This window comes from Pseudophryne corroboree, chromosome 3 (genome assembly GCF_028390025.1).
Source record: "Pseudophryne corroboree isolate aPseCor3 chromosome 3, aPseCor3.hap2, whole genome shotgun sequence".
Classification (NCBI taxonomy): Eukaryota; Metazoa; Chordata; class Amphibia; order Anura; family Myobatrachidae; genus Pseudophryne; species Pseudophryne corroboree.
The window spans coordinates 341,399,106-341,425,778 of record NC_086446.1 but is presented as its reverse complement, the minus strand read 5'-3'; the positions used below and the strand labels follow the sequence as shown (position 1 = coordinate 341,425,778).

General features: G+C 47.0%; 2 protein-coding genes across 2 annotated transcripts in view; both read left to right on the top strand.

Annotated features, from left to right (window-relative positions):
- KPNB1 (karyopherin subunit beta 1) overlaps nucleotides 1–26,673 on the top strand; it is a 125,227-nt gene that overhangs the window by 91,700 nt on the left and 6,854 nt on the right. The window contains exons 17-19 of the mRNA XM_063959652.1: nucleotides 22,188–22,295; nucleotides 22,428–22,571; nucleotides 23,117–23,222. Coding sequence (XP_063815722.1) covers nucleotides 22,188–22,295; nucleotides 22,428–22,571; nucleotides 23,117–23,222 — 358 coding nt within the window. The remainder of the gene's footprint in view (nucleotides 1–22,187; nucleotides 22,296–22,427; nucleotides 22,572–23,116; nucleotides 23,223–26,673) is intronic.
- On the top strand, nucleotides 7,764–12,529 carry LOC135055504 (uncharacterized). Its single transcript, XM_063959651.1, has 2 exons — nucleotides 7,764–9,452; nucleotides 9,604–12,529. The coding sequence occupies exons 1-2, from the start codon at nucleotides 8,285–8,287 to the stop codon at nucleotides 11,595–11,597; spliced, it is 3,162 nt and encodes a 1,053-aa protein (XP_063815721.1). The 5' UTR covers nucleotides 7,764–8,284; the 3' UTR covers nucleotides 11,598–12,529.

The window sequence follows — 26,673 nt, the reverse complement described above, 5'->3', positions numbered from 1 at the left end:
TCGATATGTGAGGCATGTGCTTCGGAGGTCGCGTTGGTTAACCCATCCCAAGATGCTAATTTCTCCCCCTGGGCGCTGGCGCTAACTGGAACGATCTCACAATTACTGAGGTGGCTGCCTTAATGAGGACTCGTTAGATGGTTGGGGATATGCCTCAAAATGAGGTACCCTCTATTACTACGGAACCACCCTGGGTGGCAGGGCCAGCCAAAGTCAGTAGAAGGTCTCACAAAACGCTTGGACACGTCCAGTAAACAACCGCAGACAGTGGCTAGGCCAAAACGCCCAGTACCATTAATTCTTCAGTGTGATGAATCTGGGGAAGAGCTTCTCTCTCTCTCTCTCTCTCTCTCTCTCTCTCTCTCTCTCTCTCTCTCTCTCTCTCTCTCTCTCTCTCTCTCTCTCTCTCTCTCTCTCTCTCTCTCTCTCTCAAGCCAAAGAGGATGATCGTGAGTTGGGCGAAATTACTGACGCGGACAACGAAGTTACGCTAGAACCTTCTCAAGGGGTTGAACCTTTTATTTCTGCTATAAGGCAAATGTTGAACACTTCCGAGACGACAATACCAGATTCGGCAGATACTGCGCTATTTGGTAGAAAACGGCGTTCAATGGACACATCCCTTTTCAAAGAAACTAGATCAGCTGACTGAGACTTGGAAGAACCCAGACAAGTGTGTTCAGATGCCCAAAAGATTCCTCAGTCTTTATCCGTTTCCATCGGCTATGACTTATAAGTGGGAGAACTCATTGAGTGGACTCCTCTGTACATGTTAGAAAAGGGAATGGGTCAGTTAAATCCTTTGGCGCATGGGAAAAGGGGCAAAAAAGACCTATGGATATGGTTCAAATTACTTCCCTAAGTCTATTTCGACAAAACTTGAAGGAAATGATCTGCGTACCCCCACTCACACTGTGCGGGAGTAAGACGTATCCATAAAGGTATCTTTTTTTTCTTTCAATCGTAAACCAATATCACAACTGTCCAGACCTTATATCAAAAAGCAATCCGAAGTGTGGCAATAAAGAAACAGAGTATCATACCCCAACTCACACGAGAAGAAACTTGATGACTCCTATCAAGGTATCTTTGAATATTCAATGTAGCTCTTAGTATGACTCCTCAGCACGCGATGGTCTCATAGGATTGAAAAGATAAAACAGACATACAATGTGTAGTATTGCAAATGACCCCACTCTTATATTTCTCTATCGTCCTAAGTGGATGCTGGGGTTCCTGAAAGGACCATGGGGAATAGCGGCTCCGCAGGAGACAGGGCACAAAAAAGTAAAGCTTTACTAGGTCAGGTGGTGTGCACTGGCTCCTCCCCCTATGACCCTCCTCCAGACTCCAGTTAGATTTTGTGCCCGAACGAGAAGGGTGCAATCTAGGTGGCTCTCCTAAAGAGCTGCTTAGAGAAAGTTTAGTTTAGGTTTTTTTTTCTTTACAGTGAGTCCTGCTGGCAACAGGATCACTGCAACGTGGGTCTTAGGGGGAAAGTAGTAAACTCACCTGCATGCAGAGTGGATTTGCTGCTTGGCTACTGGACACCATTAGCTCCAGAGGGATCGAACACAGGCCCAGCCGTGGAGTCCGGTCCCGGAGCCGCGCCGCCGACCCCCTTGCAGATGCTGAAGCGTGAAGAGGTCCGGAAACCGGCGGCTGAAGACTCCTCAGTCTTCATAAGGTAGCGCACAGCACTGCAGCTGTGCGCCATTTTCCTCTCAGCACACTTCACTGGGCAGTCACTGAGGGTGCAGAGCGCTGGGGGGGGGCGCTCTGAGAGGCAAATATAAACCTTATACAAGGCTAAAAATACCTCACATATAGCCCATAGGGGCTATATGGAGATATTTAACCCCTGCCTGACTGGAAAAATAGCGGGAGAAGAACCCGCCGAAAAAGGGGCGGGGCCTATCTCCTCAGCACACGGCGCCATTTTCTGTCACAGCTCCGCTGGTCAGAACGGCTCCCAGGTCTCTCCCCTGCACTGCACTACAGAAACAGGGTAAAACAGAGAGGGGGGGCACATTAATGGCTATATATATATATATTAAAGCAGCTATAAGGGAGCACTTAATATAAGGATATCCCTTGTATATATAGCGCTTTGTGGTGTGTGCTGGCAGACTCTCCCTCTGTCTCCCCAAAAGGGCTAGTGGGTCCTGTCTTCATTAGAGCATTCCCTGTGAGTTTGCGGTGTGTGTCGGTACGTGGTGTCGACATGTATGAGGACGATATTGGTGTGGAGGCGGAGCAATTGCCAAATATGCAGATGTCACCCCCCAGGGGGTCGACACCAGAATGGATGCCTTTATTTGTGGAATTACGTGATGGTTTATCTTCCCTTAAACAGTCAGTTGAGGACATGAGGCGGCCGGACAATCAATTAATGCCTGTCCAGGCGCCTCAAACACCGTCAGGGGCTGTAAAACGCCCTTTGCCTCAGTCGGTCGACACAGACCCAGACACGGGCACTGATTCCAGTGACGACGGTAGAAATTCAAACGTATTTTCCAGTAGGGCCACACGTTATATGATTTTGGCAATGAAGGAGACGTTACATTTAGCTGATACTACAGATACCGTAAAACAGGGTATTATGTATGGTGTGAAAAAACTACAAACAGTTTTTCCTGAATCAGAAGAATTAAATGACGTGTGTGATGAAGCGTGGGTTGCTCCTGATAAAAAGTTGATAATTTCAAAAAAGTTATTGGCATTATACCCTTTCCCGCCAGAGGTTAGGGCGCGCTGGGAAACACCCCCTAAGGTGGACAAGGCGCTCACACGCTTATCCAAACAAGTGGCGTTACCCTCTCCTGAGACGGCCGCACTTAAGGATCCATCAGATAGAAAGATGGAAGTTATTCAAAAGAATATATACACACATGCAGGTGTTATACTACGACCAGCTATAGCAACTGCCTGGATGTGCAGTGCTGGAGTAGTTTGGTCAGAATCCCTGATTGAAAATATTGATACCCTAGATAGGGACAATGTTTTACTGTCGTTAGAACAAATAAAGGATGCATTTATCTATATGCGTGATGCACAGAGGGATATTTGCACACTGGCATCTCGGGTGAGTGCTATGTCCATTTCAGCCAGAAGAGCCTTATGGACACGACAGTGGACAGGCGATGCGGATTCAAAACGTCACATGGAGGTTTTGCCGTATAAAGGGGAGGAGTTATTTGGAGTTGGTCTATCAGACTTGGTGGCCACGGCTACTGCCGGGAAATCCACTTTTTTACCTCAAGTCACTCCCCAACAGAGAAAGGCACCGACTTTTCAACCGCAGCCTTTTCGCTCCTACAAAAATAAGAGAGCAAAGGGCTTGTCGTACCTGCCACGAGGCAGAGGAAGAGGGAAGAGACACCAACAGGCAGCTCCTTCCCAGGAACAGAAGCCCTCCCCGGCTCCTGCAAAAACCTCAGCATGACGCTGGGGCCTCTCAAGCGGACTCGGGGACAGTGGGGGGCCGTCTCAAAAATTACAGCGCGCAGTGGGCTCACTCGCAGGTAGACCCCTGGATCCTGCAGATAATATCTCAGGGGTACAGGTTGGAATTAGAGACGGATCCTCCTCATCGTTTCCTGAAGTCTGCCTTACCAACCGTCTCTTCCGAAAGGGAGAGGGTGTTGGAAGCCATTCACAAGCTGTACGCTCAGCAGGTGATAGTCAAAGTACCCCTATTACAACAAGGAAAGGGGTATTATTCCACTCTATTTGTGGTACCGAAGCCGGATGGCTCGGTAAGGCCTATTCTAAATCTGAAGTCCTTGAACCTCTACATAAAAAAGTTCAAGTTCAAGATGGAGTCACTCAGAGCAGTGATAGCGAACCTGGAAGAAGGGGACTTTATGGTATCCTTGGACATCAAGGATGCGTATCTACACGTTCCGATTTACCCCGCACACCAGGGGTACCTCAGGTTCATTGTTCAAAACTGTCACTATCAGTTTCAGACGCTGCCGTTCGGATTGTCCACGGCGCCTCGGGTCTTTACCAAGGTAATGGCCGAGATGATGATTCTTCTTCGAAGAAAAGGCGTATTAGTTATCCCATACTTGGACGATCTCCTAATAAGGGCAAGGTCCAGAGAACAGCTGGAGACAGCTTTAGCACTATCTCAAGAGGTGCTAAGACAACACGGGTGGATTCTGAATATTCCAAAATCCCATTTAATCCCGACAACTCGTCTGCTGTTCCTAGGAATGATTCTGGACACGGTTCAGAAAAAGGTTTTCCTTCCAGAGGAAAAAGCCAAGGAGTTATCCGATCTGGTCAGGAACCTCCTAAAACCAGGAAAAGTGTCAGTACATCAATGCACAAGAGTCCTGGGAAAAATGGTGGCTTCTTACGAAGCAATTCCATTCGGCAGATTCCATGCAAGAATATTCCAAAGGGATCTGTTGGACAAATGGTCAGGGTCGCATCTGCAGATGCACCTGCGAATAACCCTGTCACCAAAGACAAGGGTGTCACTTCTGTGGTGGTTGCAGAAGGCTCACCTATTAGAAGGCCGCAGATTCGGCATTCAGGATTGGATCCTGGTGACCACGGACGCCAGCCTGAGAGGCTGGGGAGCAGTCACACAAGGAAGAAACTTCCAGGGAGTATGGACGAGTCTGGAAAAGTCTCTTCACATAAACATTCTGGAACTAAGAGCAATCTACAATGCTCTAAGCCAGGCGGAACTTCTCCTGCAAGGAAAGCCGGTGTTGATTCAGTCGGACAACATCACGGCGGTCGCCCATGTAAACAGGCAGGGCGGCACAAGAAGCAGGAGTGCAATGGCAGAAGCTGCCAAGATTCTTCGCTGGGCGGAGAATCACGTGATAGCACTGTCAGCAGTGTTCATCCCGGGCGTGGACAACTGGGAAGCAGACTTCCTCAGCAGACACGATCTTCATCCGGGAGAGTGGGGTCTACATCCAGAAGTCTTCAACATGTTAATAGACCGTTGGGAAAGACCAATTGTAGACATGATGGCGTCTCGCCTCAACAAGAAACTGGACAAATATTGCGCCAGGTCAAGAGATCCACAGGCAATAGCTGTGGACGCACTGGTAACTCCTTGGGTGTACCAGTCAGTGTATGTGTTTCCTCCTCTGCCGCTCATACCAAAGGTATTGAAGATCATACGGCAAAGAAGAGTAAGAACAATACTAGTGGTTCCGGATTGGCCGAGAAGGACTTGGTATCCGGAACTTCAAGAGATGCTCACGGACGAACCGTGGCCTCTACCTCTGAGAAGGGACCTGCTACAGCAGGGTCCCTGTCTTTTTCAAGACTTACCGCGGCTGCGTTTGACGGCATGGCGGTTGAACGCCAGATCCTAAAAGGGAAAGGCATTCCAGAAGAAGTCATTCCTACCTTGATTAAGGCACGGAAGGAAGTCACCGTGAAACATTATCACCGCATTTGGCGAAAATATGTAGCGTGGTGCGAGGATCGGAAGGTTCCGACGGAGGAATTCCAACTGGGTCGTTTCCTACATTTCCTGCAATCAGGATTATCTATGGGTCTCAAATTGGGATCCATTAAGGTTCAAATTTCGGCCCTGTCAATATTCTTCCAAAAAGAATTGGCCTCTGTCCCTGAGGTCCAGACTTTTGTCAAGGGAGTACTGCATATACAGCCTCCTGTGGTGCCTCCGGTGGCACCGTGGGATCTAAATGTAGTTTTAGATTTCCTCAAATCCCATTGGTTTGAACCATTGAAAAAGGTGGATTTGAAATATCTCACATTGAAAGTGACTATGTTACTAGCCCTGGCCTCTGCCAGGAGAGTATCTGAATTGGCGGCTTTATCTTATAAAAGTCCTTATCTAATCTTCCATTCGGATAGGGCAGAACTGCGGACTCGTCCGCATTTTCTCCCTAAAGTGGTATCAGCATTTCATCTGAACCAACCTATTGTGGTGCCTGCGGCCACTAGCGACTTGGAGGACTCCAAGTTGTTGGACGTTGTCAGAGCCTTAAAAATATACATTGCAAGGACGGCTGGAGTCAGAAAATCTGACTCGCTGTTTATATTGTATGCACCCAACAAGTTGGGCGCACCTGCTTCTAAGCAGTCGATTGCTCGTTGGATTTGTAACACAATTCAACTTGCACATTCTGTGGCAGGCCTGCCACAGCCTAAAACTGTAAAAGCCCACTCCACAAGGAAGGTGGGCTCATCTTGGGCGGCTGCCCGAGGGGTCTCGGCATTACAACTCTGCCGAGCAGCTACGTGGTCGGGGGAGAACACGTTTGTAAAATTTTACAAATTTGATACCCTGGCAAAGGAGGACCTGGAGTTCTCTCATTCGGTGCTGCAGAGTCATCCGCACTCTCCCGCCCGTTTGGGAGCTTTGGTATAATCCCCATGGTCCTTTCAGGAACCCCAGCATCCACTTAGGACGATAGAGAAAATAAGAATTTACTTACCGATAATTCTATTTCTCGGAGTCCGTAGTGGATGCTGGGCGCCCATCCCAAGTGCGGATTATCTGCAATACTTGTACATAGTTATTGTTAACTAATTCGGGTTATTGTTAAGGAGCCATCTTTAAGAGGCCCTTTCTGTTGTCATACTGTTAACTGGGTTTAGATCACAAGTTGTACGGTGTGATTGGTGTGGCTGGTATGAGTCTTACCCGGGATTCAAAATGCCTCCCTTATTGTGTATGCTCGTCCGGGCACAGTACCTAACTGGAGTCTGGAGGAGGGTCATAGGGGGAGGAGCCAGTGCACACCACCTGACCTAGTAAAGCTTTACTTTTTTGTGCCCTGTCTCCTGCGGAGCCGCTATTCCCCATGGTCCTTTCAGGAACCCCAGCATCCACTACGGACTCCGAGAAATAGAATTATCGGTAAGTAAATTCTTATTATAATGACATAAGATGTGGGTAACCTACACCCTGATAGTGTCATATGCCTGTGTCACAATTGCTAGGTGCACTGTACATCTACCCTTCACCGTGGTAAAATGAAGCATATGACACAGGCATACTTACTCACAGGCAGTCTTACTCCCGCACAGTGTGACTGGGGGTACGCAGATCATTTCCTTCAAGTTTTGTCGAAATAGACTTAGGGAAGTAATTTGAACCATATCCATAGGTCTTTTTTTTGCCCCTTTTCCCATGCGCCAAAGGATTTAACTGACCCATTCCCTTTTCTATGTTGTATTTGTTGTTGGATAAAAGGTGAAATCCAATTTGGGTCCGTGTTCTCCATAGGCAGCATTCCCCTTGCGCCGTCTGTTGTATACATTACAGTTACACCCCTTTTTCTCTGTCCTCCATCTGGGGGACGCTGCGCCGTTACTTGTGGGTTAGAGGTGTGTGGTAGTGGAGTTTGGCACAGAATCTAAAGCTGACTCCTCCCCCCTCTAACCCCTCCCATCTCCTTCCTGCTCAGCCATATTCAGTTTTTATTTTGTGCCTGTGGAGTACAGACACAGTTTTTATTTCTCCTAGATTTTTTTGTTTTTGTTTTTTTTGTTTGTTGTTTACAGGATGCCTAGTCCCTGTTTACGGGTGACAGGTATTGATGGAGTGGACTAATATTCCACTCGAGGATGCTGTCTAGAAAGGCCACCATACCTGGGTCACTGGGGCCTTTGTACATTAACGACGACAGAAGAAAGGTAACGGACAGCCACAATCTGTCACCGACAGTATTGGGCTGTCCCTATTTATTTCACTCATTTATTTCATAAACATGCACGCCAGCCGAGCCCCCCCCCCCCCCCCCGCCACCAGCGGGAGCGGCGCCGGAGATTTCTCCCCTACAACCGCAGTGAGAGACCTGGAGGGTTGTGGGGACAGATGGCAGACTGGTCCGGGAGAATCTTCTGACTCCCGGGGACCAGCTAGAAGCCGCCGCGGACGCTGTGAGTAGCGGCGCGCGGCGGCCCGAACTTCCGGTTTCAGCGCGGGGTGACGTCAGCAGTGCAGGGACGGCTTCCCGCCCTGCTCTGCCCGCGCGCGCGCCAATCTGCCTGACGCCATCTTCTTCTGCACGGAGACAGGGGGACGCTGTGCGCTTCACACACGGAGCCTGCCAGGGGGAGAATTTTAACATAATCGCAAGTATAGAGGGGGCTGATCAAAGGGGGGATTACAGGCCATATTGGAATCCACCTAGGGATTAACCTAATAAGGAGAGTCTCTGACTTGCACTCAGTCATCCTGGATTAGGTCCCACTCTATCCTTAATGTAGATTGTTAACACAGCTCATTAGTCAGAAGGTTTAGGGTGATTTTATTTTAGTGTATACCTTCAGAATGGAAAAAGTGACTAGTAAACCGGACAGACCTACAAAGGGAAAAACGGCCTCGGTAGTTTATTTTTCCTGCTCTCAGTGTGGCTCAAAGCTGGCTAAAGGTAGTTCTGACGCAGGTACCTTATGTGCTTCATGCTCTGGTGCATCAGTGACAGATCAGCAGGGAGGTTCCGCAGATCAGCCGACGCCCCCATGGGTTAAAAACATGGTGGACGCCATTTCAGATTTGCGTCAATCTAGGGAGACTGAATCTGCTCGGACTCAGGTGGAGCCTTTATGGGCCCAAAATATGGGAAAGTGCCTCACTGATTTAACTCAATCTTTGAATAAGTTTGTAAATGCTGCCAGCAGTTCGACTGCTACTAAACGATCGCAGCCGTTACCTGCTATAGCATTTCCAGGTGAGGAGGCGGACACCCTGGCATCTCCATTGGAGGAGGGGGAGGTAGATCCTGAATGGGATGAAGTTTCGGCTTGGGAAGATGAGGAACCTTCTACTAGTTCAGGTGTTAGATTGTTAATAGAAGCCATTCGTCAGACTCTTAATATTCAGGACACGGTGGTAGAGGAAACTCCTTCCCCCTTCTTCAAACGACAAAAGAGACAGGTTACGGCCTTCCCTTCTTATTCTCACTTTGCGGATATTTTAAAAGAACCCTGGCTTAAACCGGATTCTCGTTTTCAGGCGCCTAAAAAGTTAAGATTTCTATATCCTTTTACAGAGGAAGATACGAAATTTTGGGAGACGGCCCCTAAGGTAGATGCTCCTATTTCACATCTAGCAAAAGCTACGGTTATTCCGTCGGTACAGTCTGTGACCTTAAAAGACGCTACTGATAGAAAGATTGAAGCATTACTAAAATCTATGTTTTCTTTATCAGGTGTTTCTCTCCGTCCAGTACTGGCGAGTGCCTGGGTACTTAAGGCCGTGGATGAATGGCTTGCACAGGTGGTATCGGGAATGCAGTCGGATGATCCGTCGGAAGCCATTCACGTAGCGGAACAGATTTCGGAGGCACTCACTTATGTGGGTGAAGCCTTGTTGGATTCGGTTGCGCTACAGACCCGGGTTTCAGCCTTGACAGTATCTGCAAGACGCTCTTTGTGGCTTAGAGTTTGGAATGCTGATTCTGACTCAAAGCAAACATTGACGGCTGTGCCTTTTGAAGGTGAGTTCCTTTTTGGATCAATTATTTCAGATTCTACTGGAGGAAAGAGCCCTTTCCTTCCATCTGCACCTCACAAACCAAAACCTACAAGGTTTCGGTCCTTTCGTACGCAGGGCAGAGGTAACTTCCAATCCTTTCGTGCTTCCTCCAGATTCCCAAGAAGGGGCTCTTTCAGAGGAAGAGGATATCAGGCTATTCGCAGACCGGCCAGTAAGCCTGCCGACAAACCTGAGGCATGACGTCTCAGGTCCCCTGGAGGGATCAATGAAGGTTGGGGCCCGGTTACTTCAGTTCAGGGAAGTGTGGCTCCTATCGAAACCGGATCGGTGGGTAATGGGGGTCATTTCCAGAGGATATATGTTGGATTTCGAAGAGACGGTCCCAACCCGACTATTCATAACACCTCTCCCAGACGATCCCTCCAGACGGCAAGCTCTTCTTCAGGCAATCACAAACCTCTTACAAAATGGAGTAATCATTCCGGTTCCCTCTCATCAAAGGGGGCGGGGGTTTTACTCAGGTCTTTTTCTTGTGGACAAGCCGGATGGTTCGTTTCGGCCCATTCTGAATCTGAAGGCTCTCAACCCGTATCTCTCAACCCAAAAATTCAAGATGGAATCCATTCGCTCAATTATCGCCGCCATGGAGCCAGGGGAATATTTGGCTTCAATAGACATAAAAGACGCCTACTTACATGTCCCGATTTGGATAGGGCATCAGTCTCTGCTGAGATTTGCAATCGGGCCGGAGCATTTTCAGTTTCAAGCTCTTCCCTTTGGTCTTTCTACGGCTCCCCGAGTTTTTACAAAGGTCTTAGGCCATGTAGTCGCAGTTCTTCGTTGCCAAAGGGTCAACATCACTCCATATTTGGACGACCTGTTGGTCAAGGCACCGTCAGCGGAGATTCTCACTCAGAACCTGCAGTTAACAATGGAGACTCTACAATCGTTCGGGTGGATAATCAACTTTCCAAAGTCATCTCTACTCCCTTCTCAGAAGATGATTTTTCTGGGACTTTTATTCGACACCAACAGCCAGAAGGTGTTTCTTCCTGCGGACAAGATTCAGGATCTGCAGTCGAGAATCCGAACCCTGTTACACTTACCAGTAGTGTCGGTCCTCAGATGTATGCAGGTGTTGGGCAAAATGGTATCCTCCTTCGAGGCAGTTCCATATGCCAGATTTCATGCCCGTCCTCTTCAAACGCAGATTCTCAACTGTTGGACTCGGACGGAACCACGTCTCGAATTGCAGTTGATCCGCTTGTCGATAAAGACTCGTCAGTCTCTTCACTGGTGGCTTCACAGTCACAATTTGAAAAAGGGTGCACCGTTCACAATCTGGTCTTGGATGATGGTCACCACGGACGCAAGCCTCAGTGGTTGGGGGGCAGTTTTCCAGACTCATCACTTCCAGGGACGCTGGAGCAATCAGGAGTCAAAATTGCAAATCAACATTCTGGAACTAAGGGCGATTCGGTATGCACTCATTCGCATTCAAACCATGGTGCAGGGTCAACCAGTTCGGGTGCAGTCCGACAATGCCACCGCAGTGGCTTACATCAACAAACAGGGAGGAACTCGCAGTTGGTCCACAATGAGAGAGGTCGCTCAGATCCTCGCGTGGGCGGAACGCTGGGTTCCGGTGATCTCCGCGATCCACATTCCAGGAGTCGAAAACTGGGAAGCAGACTTTTTGAGTCGTCACACGATTCATCCGGGGGAATGGGAACTTCATCAGGAAGTGTTTCTCTCTCTAGTGGATCGATGGGGAATGCCAGACATAGACCTGATGGCGTCTCGCCTCAACGCGAAACTTCCTCACTACGGAGCAAGGACTCAGGATCCACAGGCAATCCTGATCGATGCTCTTACTGCCCCATGGCAATTTCAACTGGGATATGTGTTTCCGCCAATCCCACTGATTCCGCGTCTACTCCAACGCATTCGGCGAGAGGGTCTCGCAGTGATTCTAGTGACTCCAGATTGGCCGCGTCGACAATGGTACACTCTTCTGCGCAGTATGGTAGTCGGAGATCCCTTTCGTCTACCTCTGCGACCAGATCTGCTTCTTCAAGGGCCTTGTCGCCACCCAGATTTACATCGGATGGCTTTGACGGCTTGGCTCTTGAATCCAAGATTTTGAAGGCAAAAGGTCTTTCTCGATCGGTTGTCCAGACGATGATTCGAGCTAGGAAACCGGTGACCTCAGGCATTTACCATAGAATATGGCGTATTTACATTGCATGGTGCGAAAAACGGAGACTGACTCCGCATTTGTTTAGACTACCTCGCCTACTCTCTTTCCTTCAGGAGGGTCTCGACAAGGGCCTAAAGCTTTCTTCACTAAAGGGTCAGGTTTCAGCTTTATCGGTTCTTTTTCAGAAGAAACTAGCAAATATTCCAGAGGTTCAAACATTCCTGCAGGGAGTACTTCGGATTCAACCACCTTTTGTCCCTCCGGTTCCTCCCTGGGATTTAAACTTGGTCCTTACGGCTCTTCAGACCTCTCCATTTGAACCTTTAGAATCAGTTGAGCTCCGTTATCTGACACAGAAAGTTGTTTTTCTGTTGGCTATTGCCTCAGCTAGACGAGTATCTGAGTTGGCGGCCCTTTCTTGCAGACCCCCCTTGTTAGTGTTTCATGAGAACCGGGTGGTTCTACGGACTAAACCTTCTTTCCTCCCAAAGGTTGTTTCAGCATTCCATTTAAATCAGGACATTGTACTTCCTGCCTTTACTCCGACATCTTCTTCTGGTGAGGACTCTCATTTGGCTCTTCTGGATGTGGTTCGAGCCTTGCGTATCTATTTGTCTCGCACAGAGTCATTCCGTCGCACGGATAACTTACTGGTTTTAATTGATGTTCCAAAACGAGGTTGGCCGGCCTCCAAAAATACTGTGGCCCGTTGGATAACTTCGGCCATAAGACAGGCTTACCTGTCTTCTCATGTTTCGGTTCCTGACTCAATTAGGGCTCATTCGACTAGAGCTGTTGGAGCCTCTTGGGCTGTTCGCGGTGGTGCATCTGTTGAGCAACTGTGCAGAGCAGCGACCTGGTCGTCAGTTCATACTTTCACAAAGTTTTATAGTTTTCATACTTTTGGTTTGGAGACTGCCTCTGTTGGGCGTCGTATATTGAAGACGGCTATGCCGTCACCGTCTCCCTCCTCTCATTAGCTTGCTTTGGGAAATCCCACAAGTAACGGCGCAGCGTCCCCCAGATGGAGGACAGAGAAATTGGGATTTTTGTTTACTTACCGTAAAATCTCTTTCTCTGAGTCCATCTGGGGGACGCTGCGATCCCTCCCATAGTTTGTCTGGTTTAATTGGTTAATTTTTTTTTTATTCTGGTCTATCTCCTTTGGCTTGGCTAAACGTTAACTGAATATGGCTGAGCAGGAAGGAGATGGGAGGGGTTAGAGGGGGGAGGAGTCAGCTTTAGATTCTGTGCCAAACTCCACTACCACACACCTCTAACCCACAAGTAACGGCGCAGCGTCCCCCAGATGGACTCAGAGAAAGAGATTTTACGGTAAGTAAACAAAAATCCCAATTTTTGTATCCTCTGTACATGTTGTCCATGAAAACATCATTACCTGTCCCGGTAGCACTTTTGTTGAAAGACCCGTCTGTCCAGAAGCTGGACACCATGTTGAAGTCTTCTCTAATCAGCCGCAGGTGTCCCACTTAGCCCAACCTTTGTAAGTTCCAATTGATAAAGGATTTACAAGAGGGTGTTCCGTTGGAAGAAGTAGTGATCTTAGCGGAACATATTAAGATTTCTATCTACCTAGGAGAAGTGACTAGAGATATTTGACAAGTTAATTAGAGGATCTCAGCAGCAACTATTGCAGCCAGAAGAGTTCTTTGGCCTTGGTCATGGCAAGTGGACGCTGAGTCAAAAAGAGCGACTGAAGCACTTCCGTTTCCAGGTGGTCTTTTTGGAAAAGAACTAGACTCATTAATTTCTCAGGCTACGGGTGGTAAATCTACCTTCTTACCAACCCTTCCGCCACCACCTAAGCGCTCTTAGGAGGCCTTTTATGTGAATCACTGAGGTGAACCTTACGAATAGAACTGCACATCCCAAATGCTGTAATAGCCGAAGGAGCCTGGGTGGATAGTTTACCCTTTGAGCATCTGCAAGGAGTGTTCATGAACATTTGTGTTTGCATTGTTTTTTTTTTTGTTTTTTTCATACATTTTCTCTAACGTCCTAGTGGATGCTGGGAACTCTGTAAGGACCATGGGAAATAGCGTGCTCCGCAGGAGACTGGGCACTCTAAAGAAAGATTTAGTACTATCTGGTGTGCACTGGCTCCTCCCTCTATGCCCCTCCTCCAGACCTCAGTTAGTTAGAATCTGTGCCCGGACAGAGCTGGGTGCTTTTAGTGAGCTCTCCTGAGCTTGCTAATAAAGTATTTGTTAGGTTTTTTTTATTTTCAGAGAGCTTCTGCTGGCACAGACTCTCTGCTATGTGGGACTGAGGGGAGAGAAGCAAACCTACTAACTGCGGCTAGGTTGCGCTTCTTAGGCTACTGGACACCATTAGCTCCAGAGGGATCGAACACAGGACCTGACCTTGTCGTCCGTTCCCGGAGCCGCGCCGCCGTCCCCCTCGCAGAGCCAGAAGACAGAAGCCGGCAGAAGCGGAGAAGACATCGAAATCGGCGGCAGAAGACTCCTGTCTTCACATGAGGTAGCGCACAGCACTGCAGCTGTGCGCCATTGCGCCCACACTAACCCACACACTCCGGTCACTGTAGGGTGCAGGGCGTAAGGGGGGGGCGCCCTGGGCAGCAATTGATACCTCCTGGCGAAAACTGCATATAGACAGTGGGACACTGTAACATGTATGAGCCCCTGCCATTTATTTTACAGAAAATCGCGGGACAGAAGCCTGCCGCTGAGGGGGCGGGGCCTTCGTCCTCGGCACTCACCAGCTCCATTTTCCTGCCACAGCTCCGCTGAGAGGAAGCTCCCCAGGCTCTCCCCTGCAGAATCACGGTAGAAGGGTGAAAAAGAGGGGGGGCACATAAATGTAGGCGCATTAATCATAATACAGCAGCTACTGGGTAAACACTAAAGTACTGTGTAATCCCTGGGTTATATAGCGCTGGGGTGTGTGCTGGCATACTCTCTCTCCAAAAGGCCTTGTGGGGGTCCTGTCCTCATTTAGAGCTTCCCCTGTGTGTGTGGTGTGTCGGTACGCGTGTCGACATGTTTGACGAAGAGGGCTATGTGGAGGCAGAGCAAGTGCAGTTGACTGACGTGTCGGCGCCGACACCTGATTGGATGGATATGTGGAAGGTGTTAAATGATAATGTAAACTCCTTACATAAAAGGTTGGATAAAGCTGATACCTCGGGCCAGTCAGGGTCTCAACCCATGCCTGATCCTACAGCGCAGAGGCCCTCAGGGTCTCAAAAGCGTCCACCATCCAAAATGGTTGACACAGATTCTGACTCCAGTGTTGACGACGATGATGCAAAATTGCAACCGAAAATGACAAAAGCTATACGCTACATGATTATAGCGATGAAGGATGTGTTACACATATCGGAGGTAAACCCTGTCCCTGACAAGAGGGTTTATATGTATGGGGAGAAAAAGCAAGAGGTGACTTTTCCCCCTTCACATGAGTTAAATGAGTTATGTGAAAGTCCTGATTTCCAAAAGGTTACTTATGGCGTACCCTTTCCCGCCAGAGGACAGGGTGCGCTGGGAATCCTCCCTTAGGGTAGATAAAGCTCTCACACGCTTATCTAAGAAGGTGGCCCTGCCGTCGCAGGATACGGCCACCCTAAAGGATCCTGCAGATAGAAAGCATGAAAGTATCCTGAAATCTGTTTATACACATTCAGGGACTCTACTGAGGCCGGCAAGTGCGTCGGCTTGGATGTGTAGTGCTGTAGCAGCGTGGACAGATAATCTGTCTGAGGAAATGGATACCTTGGACAGGGATACCATTATGCTGACCCTGGGGCATATAAAAGACACTGTCCTATATATGAGGGATGCCCAGAGGGACATTTGCCTACTGCGCTCTAGAATTAATGCAATGTCAATTTCTGCCAGGAGGGTCCTGTGGACTTGGCAGTGGACAGGTGATGCCGACTCCAAAAAACACATGGAGGTGTTAAAAAATAATATAAAAAAAATAAAAAAAAAATAAGGGGCAGACTAGATGGGCCAAGTGGTTCTTATCTGCCGACAAATTCTATGTTTCTATGTGTTACCTTACAAGGGTGAGGAATTGTTTGGGGACGGTCTCTCGGACCTGGTTTCCACAGCTACTGCTGGGAAGTCCAACTTTTTGCCATATATTCCCTCACAACCTAAGAAAGCACCGTATTACCAAATGCAGTCCTTTCGCGCACAAAGAAGCAAGAAGGTCAGAGGTGCTTCCTTTCTTGCTAGAGGCAGGGGTAGAGGAAAAAAGCTGCACCTTACAGCTAGTTCCCAGGAACAGAAGTCCTCCCCGGCTTCCACTAAATCCACCGCATGACGCTGGGGCTCCACGGGTGGAGCCAGGAGCGGTGGGGGCGCGTCTCTGACATTTCAGCCACCAGTGGGTTCGCTCACAGGTGGATCCCTGGGCTATACAGATAGTGTCTCAGGGATACAAGCTGGAATTCGAGGTGATGCCCCCTCAACGTTACCTAAAATCGGCCCTGCCAGCTTCCCCCATAGAAAGGGAAGTAGTGGTAGCGGCAATTCACAAGCTATTTCTCCAGCAGGTGGTGGTAATGGTTCCCCTTCTTCAGGGGAAAGGGATACTATTCCACAATGTTTGTGGTACCGAAACCGGACGGTTCGGTCAGACCTATATTAAATTTAAAGTCCCTGAACATTTATCTGAAAAGATTCAAGTTCAAAATGGAATCGCTCAGAGCGGTCATTGCAAGCCTGGAAGAGGGGGATTTTATGGTGTCTCTGGACATCAAGGATGCTTACTTGCATGTCCCCATTTATCCGCCTCATCAGGAGTACCTCAGATTTGTGGTACAGGACTGTCATTACCAATTCCAGACGTTGCCGTTTGGGTTTTCCACGGCACCGAGAATATTTACCAAGGTAATGGCAGAAATGATGGTGATCCTGAGAAAGCAAGGAGTCAGTTATCCCATACTTGGACGATCTCCTCATAAAGGCGAGGTCACGGGAGCAGTTGCAGATCAGCGTAGCGCACTCTCAGGAAGTGTTGCAACAGCATGGCTGGATTCTGAATATCCCAAAGTCGCAGCTGATTCCTACGACGCGTCTGCCCTTTCTGGGCATGGTTCTGGACACAGACCAGAAGAAGGTGTTTCTCCCGACGGAGAAGGCTCAAGAGCTTGTGACTCTAGTCAGAGACCTCTTAAAACCGAAACAGGTGTCGGTGCATCACTGCACGCGAGTCCTGGGAAAGATGGTGGCATCGTACGAAGCCATTCCCTTTGGCAGGTTCCATGCGAGGATCTTTCAATGGGATCTGTTGGACAAATGGTCCGGATCGCATCTTCAGATGCAGCGGCTGATCACCCTGTCCCCCAGGGCCAGGGTGTCTCTTCTGTGGTGGCTACAGAGTGCTCACCTTCTAGAGGGCCGCAGGTTCGGCATACAGGACTGGGTCCTGGTGACCACGGATGCGAGCCTCCGAGGGTGGGGGGCAGTCACTCAGGGAAGAAACTTCCAAGGGTTGTGGTCAAGTCAGGAGGCTTGTCTGCACATAAATATCCTGGAACTAAGGGCCATATTCAACGCCCTGAGTCAAGCGGAGCCCCTGCTTCGCAACCAACCGGTGCTGATTCAGTCAGACAACATCACCGCGGTGGCTCATGTAAACCGCCAGGGCGGCACAAGAAGCAGAGTCGCGATGGCGGAAGCCACCAGGATTCTTCGGTGGGCGGAGAATCACGTGCAAGCACTGTCGGCAGTGTTCATTCTGGGGGTGGACAACTGGGAAGCAGACTTCCTCAGCAGGCACGACCTTCACCCGGGAGAGTGGGGACTTCATCACGAAGTCTTCATTCAGATTACAAATCTATGGGAACTGCCACAGGTAGACATGATGGCGTCCCGTCTCAACAAAAAGCTACAACGGTATTGCACCAGGTCAAGAGACCCTCAGGCGATAGCTGTGGACGCCCTGGTAACACTGTGGGTGTTCCAGTCGGTCTATGTGTTTCCTCCTCTTCCTCTCATACCCAAGGTGCTGAGAATCGTAAGAAGAAGAGTGAGTACAATACTCATTGTTCTGGATTGGCCAAGAAGGCCTTGGTATCCGGAAATGCTCAGAGGACCCATGGCCTCTGCCTCTCAGACAGGACCTGTTGCAACAGGGGCCCTGCCTGTTCCAAGACTTACCACGGCTGCGTTTGACGGCATGGCGGTTGAACGCCGGATCCTAGCGGAAAAAGGCATTCCGGAGGAAGTTATTCTTACGCTGATAAAGGCTGGGAAGGACGTGACAGCAAAGCCTTATCACCGCATATGGCGAAAATATGTTGCTTGGTGTGAGGCCAGGAAGGCCCCTACAGAGGAATTCCAACTGGGCAAATTTCTGCACTTTCTACAGTCTGGAGTGATTATGGGCTTGAAGTTTAGATCCATAAAGGTCCAGATTTCGGCCCTATCCATTTTCTTTCAAAAGGAACTGGCGTCTCTTCCTGAAGTTCAGACGTTTGTTAAGGGAGTGCTGCATATTCAGCCCCCTTTTGTGCCACCAGTGGCACCTTGGGATCTCAACGTGGTGTTGGGTTTCCTAAAATCCCACTGGTTTGAACCACTTAGACTGTGGAGCTAAAGTATCTCACATGGAAGGTGGTCATGCTATTGGCCTTAGCTTCGGCTAAGCGTGTGTCAGAATTGGCGGCTTTGTCATGTAAAAGCCCCTATCTGGTTTTTCATATAGACAGGGCAGAATTGCGGACTCGTCCCCAATTTCTGCCAAAGGTGGTGTCATCTTTTCATTTGAACCAACCTATTGTGGTGCCTGCGGCTACTCGTGACTTGGAGGATTCCAGGTTACTAGATGTAGTCAGGGCTTTGAAGATTTATGTAGCCAGAACGGCTGGAGTCAGGAAAACTGACTCGCTGTTTATCCTATATGCCCCCAACAAGTTGGGGGCTCCTGCTTCAAAGCAAACCGTTGCCCGCTGGATCTGTAACACGATTCAGCAGGCTCATTCTGCGGCTGGATTGCCGCATCCAAAATCAGTGAAAGCCCATTCCACAAGGAAGGTGGGCTCTTCTTGGGCGGCTGCCCGAGGGGTCTCTGCTTTACAGCTTTGCCGAGCTGCTACTTGGTCGGGTTCAAACACATTTGCAAAATTCTACAAGTTTGATACCCTGGCTGAGGAGGACCTTGAGTTTGCCCATTCGGTGCTGCAGTGTCATCCGCACTCTCCCGCCCGTTTGGGAGCTTTGGTATAATCCCCATGGTCCTTACGGAGTTCCCAGCATCCACTAGGACGTTAGAGAAAATAAGATTTTACTCACCGGTAAATCTATTTCTCATAGTCCGTAGTGGATGCTGGGCGCCCGTCCCTAGTGTGGACTTTCTGCAATACGCGTACATAGTTATTGCTTAATAATGGGTTATGTTATGTTGGCATCCATTGTTGATGCCCTTTTCATACTGTTGACTGGATAAGTGTATCACAAGTTATGCGGTGTGATTGGTGTGACTGGTATGAGTCTTACCCGGGATTCCAAAATCCTTTCCTTATAATGTCTGCTCTTCCGGGCACAGTTTCCTTAACTGAGGTCTGGAGGAGGGGCATAGATGGAGGAGCCAGTGCACACCAGATAGTACTAAATCTTTCTTTAGAGTGCCCAGTCTCCTGCGGAGCCCGCTATTCCCCATGGTCCTTACAGAGTTCCCAGCATCCACTACGGACTATGAGAAATAGATTTACCGGTGAGTAAAATCTTATCTCCTGGACGACGGATTTACGTATGAACTTTCCTGAAAAAAATGAACTGACTTTAGCTCACACGGGTAATTTCTTTGTACTATTGATTATTTGCGCCACCTAGGGATTATCCTAAAAATCTTTCTTAACATTTATTTTTAGCGTGTAAGGTGACCACACCTGGATAGACCTTGGGTTGGCTGCATTTGTGCACAGGGATATATCTTAAATTTTTGTCTTTTTTTTCATATCAATCAGCCTATTGTGGTACCGTCCTTGCAGGAGGATTCTGGGATGCCTTCTTCTCTGGATGTAGTGAGAACGTTGAAGATTTACGTGGAACAGACAGCACCGTTACGAAAGACTGATGCTTTATGATCTCCCACGTTGAGGGTGGCCTGCTACTAAGCAGACCTTGGCCTGCTGGATTCGGTTGACTATTCGTCAAGCCTATCTACATCAATCTAGGTGTCCTTCATTATCCATTGCGGCCCACACTCCCGCTCGGTTTGGTCTTCCTGGGCCACTAGTTGGGGGGTTACCATGTCTCAAATCTGTAGAGTAGCCACTTGGCCCTGTATTCATACGTTTACCAAATTCTACAAGTCTGATACATTTGCAGCTTCATCTTCACAGTTTGGCCGTCTTGTTTTGCAAGTTCCCTGGGCGGGAGATCGCTGAGGGGGAAACTTTGGGCTGTCCCCACGGTCTTGAAGTTGTGCAAGTGTCCCCTAGTGGCTGACAGAAAAAGCAGGATTTTGGTGCTTACCGATAAATCCCTTTTTCGGAAGCCGTAGGGGACACTGGCCGCCCGCCAGTCGCTGTTCTCTTGCCTTCATTGTTCTGTTTTAATTATGTGCTCTCTTCCCTCGTATAGTTCTGCTCTCTTGTCCCCGTCTCTTCTTAGCTAATTTATAACTGAGGGATGAGGGGGGAGGAGCTTGTTACACTTCTTACGTTATTTAAAGTGCCAGCTCCCTGTAAGCCACCATTATCACCCCACGGTCTTGAAGTTGTTCCAGTGTCCCCTATGACTTCCGAAAAAGGGATTCATCAGTAAGTACCAAAATCCTCCTTTTCTGTGCCTCATTGTTTATGTACTGTATTCTGTTCATTCTATATGTTAAGCACCTTGAGTCCTATTTAAGAAAGAATGCTATTCTGTATGCTGTTAGGAATGTACTGCATATTCAGGGGAGAGCAGCGAAGCACTGTTTAGGAGGAGATTGAATCAGGCAGGTACCCCGAGTGTGTCTGACATTTTAAGTCTTTTTAAATGCTTCTTTGAACACAAATTGGGAGTTTCCTCTGTAGCTTAGATACTCCCATTGCTCGATTGTCTAAAACTACTAGTTTAAATCCTGAATGCGGCTATCATCAATGATAGGAACATTTGAGACCATTGTGAAGTGTCTAATCATGTGTATAATGTTGGTATGCGCTTGACGTAGGTCTACAGTCTCATTTGCCTAGATAAACAAAACGATAGGCAGCTCAGCTGGAAGTGGGCCTACTCTTCAGTATTTGCATATAACAATAGCTCACTCTGGTTGAGCGTATCAAGGAGGCTCCAGTCTTTGGTTGATCAGGAGTATTCAACATGCAGACCTCCAGCTGTTGTGGAGCTAAAGATCACAGCATGTTCTGCCACAGTTTTGCTATTATGGCCTGCTACTTTTTTTTTCTAGAATGTGTCGTTCTAGTTCTACACTAGAATGTGTAGTTCTACAGCACCACATATTGAATACCCCTGTACTAGACTTTGCAAGGTCTCATCTATTGTGGTTCTCAACTACTGATTTGCAAGCAGACAATGTGTTTGGCATTCAGTGAAGCTGTGCAAAATTTTGCTTTCTATTGTCCTAGATTTGTGACTGGACTTTGGTGAAACTAGATGCCAGTCTCAATGGTTGGTTAACAGTGCTCCTTCAGTCCAGATTTCAGTATCAATGGACACCTGAGCAGTCCATGCTCATCTTAAATGCCCTGACCAAAAAAATCTGTCCCCCTTGGGGGACATGCTATAATGATCTAATTAGACAAGACCACAGCTGTGGTACATCTTCTATAATTGTAGGCATCTGAAGCACTCAAGCCATGAGGTAAACCGGCACAAAATGAGCAGATATTTGTATGTATGTATGTATGTATGTATGTATATATATATATATAATAAATATATATATATATATATATATAAATATATATATATAAATATATATATATATATATATATATATATATATATATATATATATATATATATATATATATATATATAGTGGTGTTCATCCTGGGCATCAACAGTTAGGTTAACCACCTCAGCAGGCAGGACCTGCACACAGTTGATATGTTTATCTATCTGGAGATCAGCTGTGGATTGCAACAGTGTCCAGATCATTGCAATTTCTATGAATTATTATTATTTTTTTTTTTTTTTTTTCCTTTATCCCTGCTACCAAGGGTACTCAAAAGGGTAAATTGAGGAGTCTGTTATTCTTGGGTTTGCACCCTGAGCATGACAATGGCTCATCCTTGGCTCCTCGCACTTCTGTCTCAGTTAGGGTCCCTTTGGACACCTACTGTACATCTTTCTAATTTGGCTTAAACAGCGTGACTATTGATGCTATGAACAAAAAATGTTGTTCTATTAGATGGGTAGACACAGATTCACAAAGACTTAAGAACTCCACTTTTTACAGGGACTTTGTCTAAATGCAGATTGGTCCTTTGTCCATTAGCTGGTGTAATTTGTGCTGTATGATGGTCATTGATCACTGTGTACATTGCTGGGAGATATATGTTCATATCCTATTTTTTCTTTTTTATTATAGGTATGTCTGGCTGCTGTAGGTCTTGTAGGGGACCTCTGCCGAGCTCTGCAAACAAACATTTTGCTAGTCTGTGATGAGATAATGCAGCTTCTGCTGGAGAACCTAGGGGTAAGAAACATCTTTATGTCAAACTTTTATAGCTTTTTGTTGCCAATTACAGCAGTCTTTGCATAGTTGGTGGTTTAATTGAGTTAGTTGCCTTTATCGTAAATCCAGTGTTCTATTTTTCCTTTTCCTCAGAATGAAAATGTTCACCGCTCTGTTAAACCACAGATCCTGTCTGTGTTTGGAGACATTGCTTTAGCTATTGGTGGGGAGTTTAAGAAGTACTTAGAGGTTGTACTGAACACATTGCAGCAAGCCTCTCAGGCTCAAGTGGATAAAGTGAGTATCGCCTGTATCTCTCTAGCAAACAGTCTTGATATCTTTGGCACCATGGGGAAAAGTAATCCGTGATGATGATGGTTGCAATGTCAGTTTAGGGGTCTATTCAATTGATGTTGGATCCTTTCCGACAGTTCAGTAATCAATTTGAGAACCAATCAGACTGGTTTCCTTCAATGTCAATCCGACTTCTTTTAAAGTCGGAGTAACATTGTCGAAAATGGGACTAAACCCTGTTGTATATTTGGCCAAATACGACAAAACACGTGGATCTGTGGCTAATTTGCCGATCCACGTGTTTTCCGACAAGTCTGAAAAAACGGCAGCCCCATTGAATAGGTAGAATCGTGATTTGACTTAAGTTGGAAACGGCTGTCTTTCCAACTAGACCCCGTAGTGTCCTTCACAATGGATTGTTTGTCCTTTTTTACAAATTTGCCTGTGTGGATTCCACTCCACCCAGCCCACTCCTTTCCAAGTATTGTTATCTTATCATAGATGGTGAGTATATTCTAAATCCTGATCTGATCCACCTCCCACTTTAGACAGACTATGATATGGTGGATTACCTGAATGAGCTGCGGGAGGGATGCTTGGAGGCATATACCGGAATAATCCAAGGACTCAAGGGAGACCAAGAGAATGTGCATCGTAAGTAGTAGTAGACAGTTCCTTTTATATAGCATATAAAGAGCTAAATCTGTAGAATTTAATTTTTCACTATACCTTATCTATTCAGAAACTTCCACAACTTCTGTGGGGCACAAAGTATAGTGCTTCAATCTATATAAAGTGTTTTCCAAAAGAAGTTCTCAAGCACTGAATGTTTGCCTTAATCTAAAATATTACTCATAGGTTTCTTGAGACAAGGAATGGAATATTCCATAATATGTATGGTAATTTCCACAATTGGAAAGATAGAGAGAGATATAGGTAGAGAGATATAGGTAGAGAGATATAGGTAGAGAGATATAGGTAGAGAGATATAGGTAGAGAGATATAGGTAGAGAGATATAGGTAGAGAGATATAGGTAGAGAGATATAGGTAGAGAGATAGGTAGAGAGATATAGGTAGAGAGATATAGGTAGAGAGATATAGGTAGAGAGATATAGGTAGAGAGATATAGGTAGAGAGATATAGGTAGAGAGATATAGGTAGAGAGATATAGGTAGAGAGATATAGGTAGAGAGATATAGGTAGAGAGATATAGGTAGAGAGATATAGGTAGAGAGATATAGGTAGAGAGATATAGGTAGAGAGATATAGGTAGAGAGATATAGGTAGAGAGATATAGGTAGAGAGATATAGGTAGAGAGATATAGGTAGAGAGATATATATATAGATATGTAGAGATATATATATATATATATATAGAGATATATATATATATATATATATAGAGATATATATATATATATATATATATATATATATATATATATATATATATATATATATATATATATATATAGATAGATAGATAGATATAGATAGATAGATATATAGATAGATAGATATAGATAGATAGATAGATAGATAGATGTAGATGTAGATGTAGATGTAGATATATATGTAGATATGTAGAGATATATATATAGATATAGATATATATATATAGATATGTAGAGATAGATATATATATATATATATATATATATCTATCTATCTATCTGTGTATGTATGCGTGTGTATATATATGTGTATATATATGTATATATGTATGTATATATATATATATATATATATATATATATATATATATATTTATATTATTTTTTTTTCTCTCTCTGACATCCTAGTGGATGCTGGGAACTCCGTAAGGACCATGGGGAATAGACGGGCTCCGCAGGAGACTGGGCACTCTAAAGGAAAGATTAGGTACTATCTGGTGTGCACTGGCTCCTCCCTCTATGCCCCTCCTCCAGACCTCAGTTAGATTTCTGTGCCCGGCCGAGCTGGATGCACACTAGGGGCTCTCCTGAGCTCCTAGAAAGAAAGTATATGTTAGGTTTTTTATTTTACAGTGAGACCTGCTGGCAACAGGCTCACTGCAACGAGGGACTAAGGGGAGAAGAAGCAAACCTACCTGCTTGCAGCTAGCTTGGGCTTCTTAGGCTACTGGACACCATTAGCTCCAGAGGGATCGACCGCAGGACCCGTCCTTGGTGTTCGTTCCCGGAGCCGCGCCGCCGTCCCCCTTACAGAGCCAGAAGCATGAAGATGGTCCGGAAAATCGGCGGCAGAAGACTTCAGTCTTCACCAAGGTAGCGCACAGCACTGCAGCTGTGCGCCATTGCTCCTCATACACACTTCACACTCCGGTCACTGAGGGTGCAGGGCGCTGGGGGGGCGCCCTGAGCAGCAATAAAAACACCTTGGCTGGCAAAATAATCACAATATATAGCCCCAGAGGCTATATATGTGATAAATACCCCTGCCAGAATCCATAAAAAAGTGGGAGAAAAGTCAGCGAAAAAGGGGCGGAGCTATCTCCCTCGGCACACTGGCGCCATTTTCTCTTCACAGTGTAGCTGGAAGACAGCTCCCCAGGCTCTCCCCTGTAGTTTTCAGGCTCAAAGGGTTAAAAAGAGAGGGGGGGCACTAAATTTAGGCGCAATATTGTTTATACAAGCAGCTATTGGGGAAAATTCACTCAGTGATAGTGTTTATCCCTACATTATATAGCGCTCTGGTGTGTGCTGGCATACTCTCTCTCTGTCTCCCCAAAGGGCTGTGTGGTGTCCTGTCCTTTTCATCAGTCAGAGCATTCCCTGTGTGTGTGCGGAGTGTCGGTATGGCTGTGTCGACATGTTTGATGAGGAGGCTTTTGTGGAGGCGGAGCAGATGCCGATAAATGGGATGTCGCCCCCTGTGGGCCGACACCAGAGTGGATGGATAGGTGGAAGGTATTAACCGTCAGTGTCAATTCCTTACATAAAAGGCTGGATGACGTAACAGCTATGGGACAGCCGGCTTCTCAGCCCGCGCCTGCCCAGGCGTCTCAAAGGCCATCAGGGGCTCAAAAACGCCCGCTCCCTCAGATGGCAGACACAGATGTCGACACGGAGTCTGACTCCAGTGTCGACGAGGTTGAGACATATACACAATCCACTAGGAACATCCGTTACATGATCCCGGCAATAAAAAATGTTACACATTTCTGACATTAACCCAAGTACCACTAAAAAGGGTTTTATGTTTGGGGAGAAAAAGCAGGCAGTGTTTTGTTCCCCCATCAAATGAGTGAATGAAGTGTGAAAAAGCGTGGGTTCCCCCGATAAGAAACTGGTAATTTCTAAAAAGTTACTGATGGCGTACCTTTTCCCGCCAGAGGATAAGTTACGCTGGGAGATATCCCCTAGGGTGGATAAGGCGCTCACACGTTTGTCAAAAAAGGTTGCACTGCCGTCTTAGGATACGGCCACTTTGAAGGTACCTGCTGATAAAAAGCAGGAGGCTATCCTGAAGTCTGTATTTACACACTCAGGTACTAGACTGAGACCTGCAGATAGTGCTGCTGCAACGTGGTCTGTAACCCTGTCAAACAGGGATACTATTTTGCGAACATAAGACGTCGTCTTATATATGAGGGATGCACAGAGGGATATTTTGCCGGCTGGCATCCAGAATTAATGCAATGTCCACTCTGTCAGGAGGGTATTAGAGACCCGACACTGGACAGGTGATGCTGACTTTAAAAGGCACATAGAGCCTTATAAGGGTGAGGAATTGTTTGGGGATGGTCTCTGGGACCTCGTATCCACAGCAACAGCTGGGAAGAAATTTTTTTACCTCAGGTTTCCTCACAGCCTAAGAAAGCACTGTATTATCAGGTACAGTCCTTTCGGCTTCAGAAAAGCAAGCGGGTCAAAGGCGCTTCCTTTCTGCACAGAGACGAGGGAAAAAGCTGCACCAGTCAGCCAGTTCCCAGAATCCAAATACTTCCCCCGCTTCCTCTGAGTCCACCGCATGACGCGGGGGCTCCACGGGCGTAGCCAGGTATGGTGGGGGGCCGCCTCAAAAATTTCAGCGATCAGTGGGCTCGCTCACAGGTGGATCCCTGGATCCTTCAAGTAGTATCTCAGGGGTACAGGCTGGAAT

Bases quoted from the DNA above. Each gene is read 5' to 3' on its own strand.
- LOC135055504 (XM_063959651.1), top strand. From the start codon at position 8,285: ATGGAAAAAGTGACTAGTAAACCGGACAGACCTACAAAGGGAAAAACG. The intron at 9,453-9,603 runs GTGAGTTCCTTT...TGCTTCCTCCAG, and splicing joins GACGGCTGTGCCTTTTGAAG to ATTCCCAAGAAGGGGCTCTT.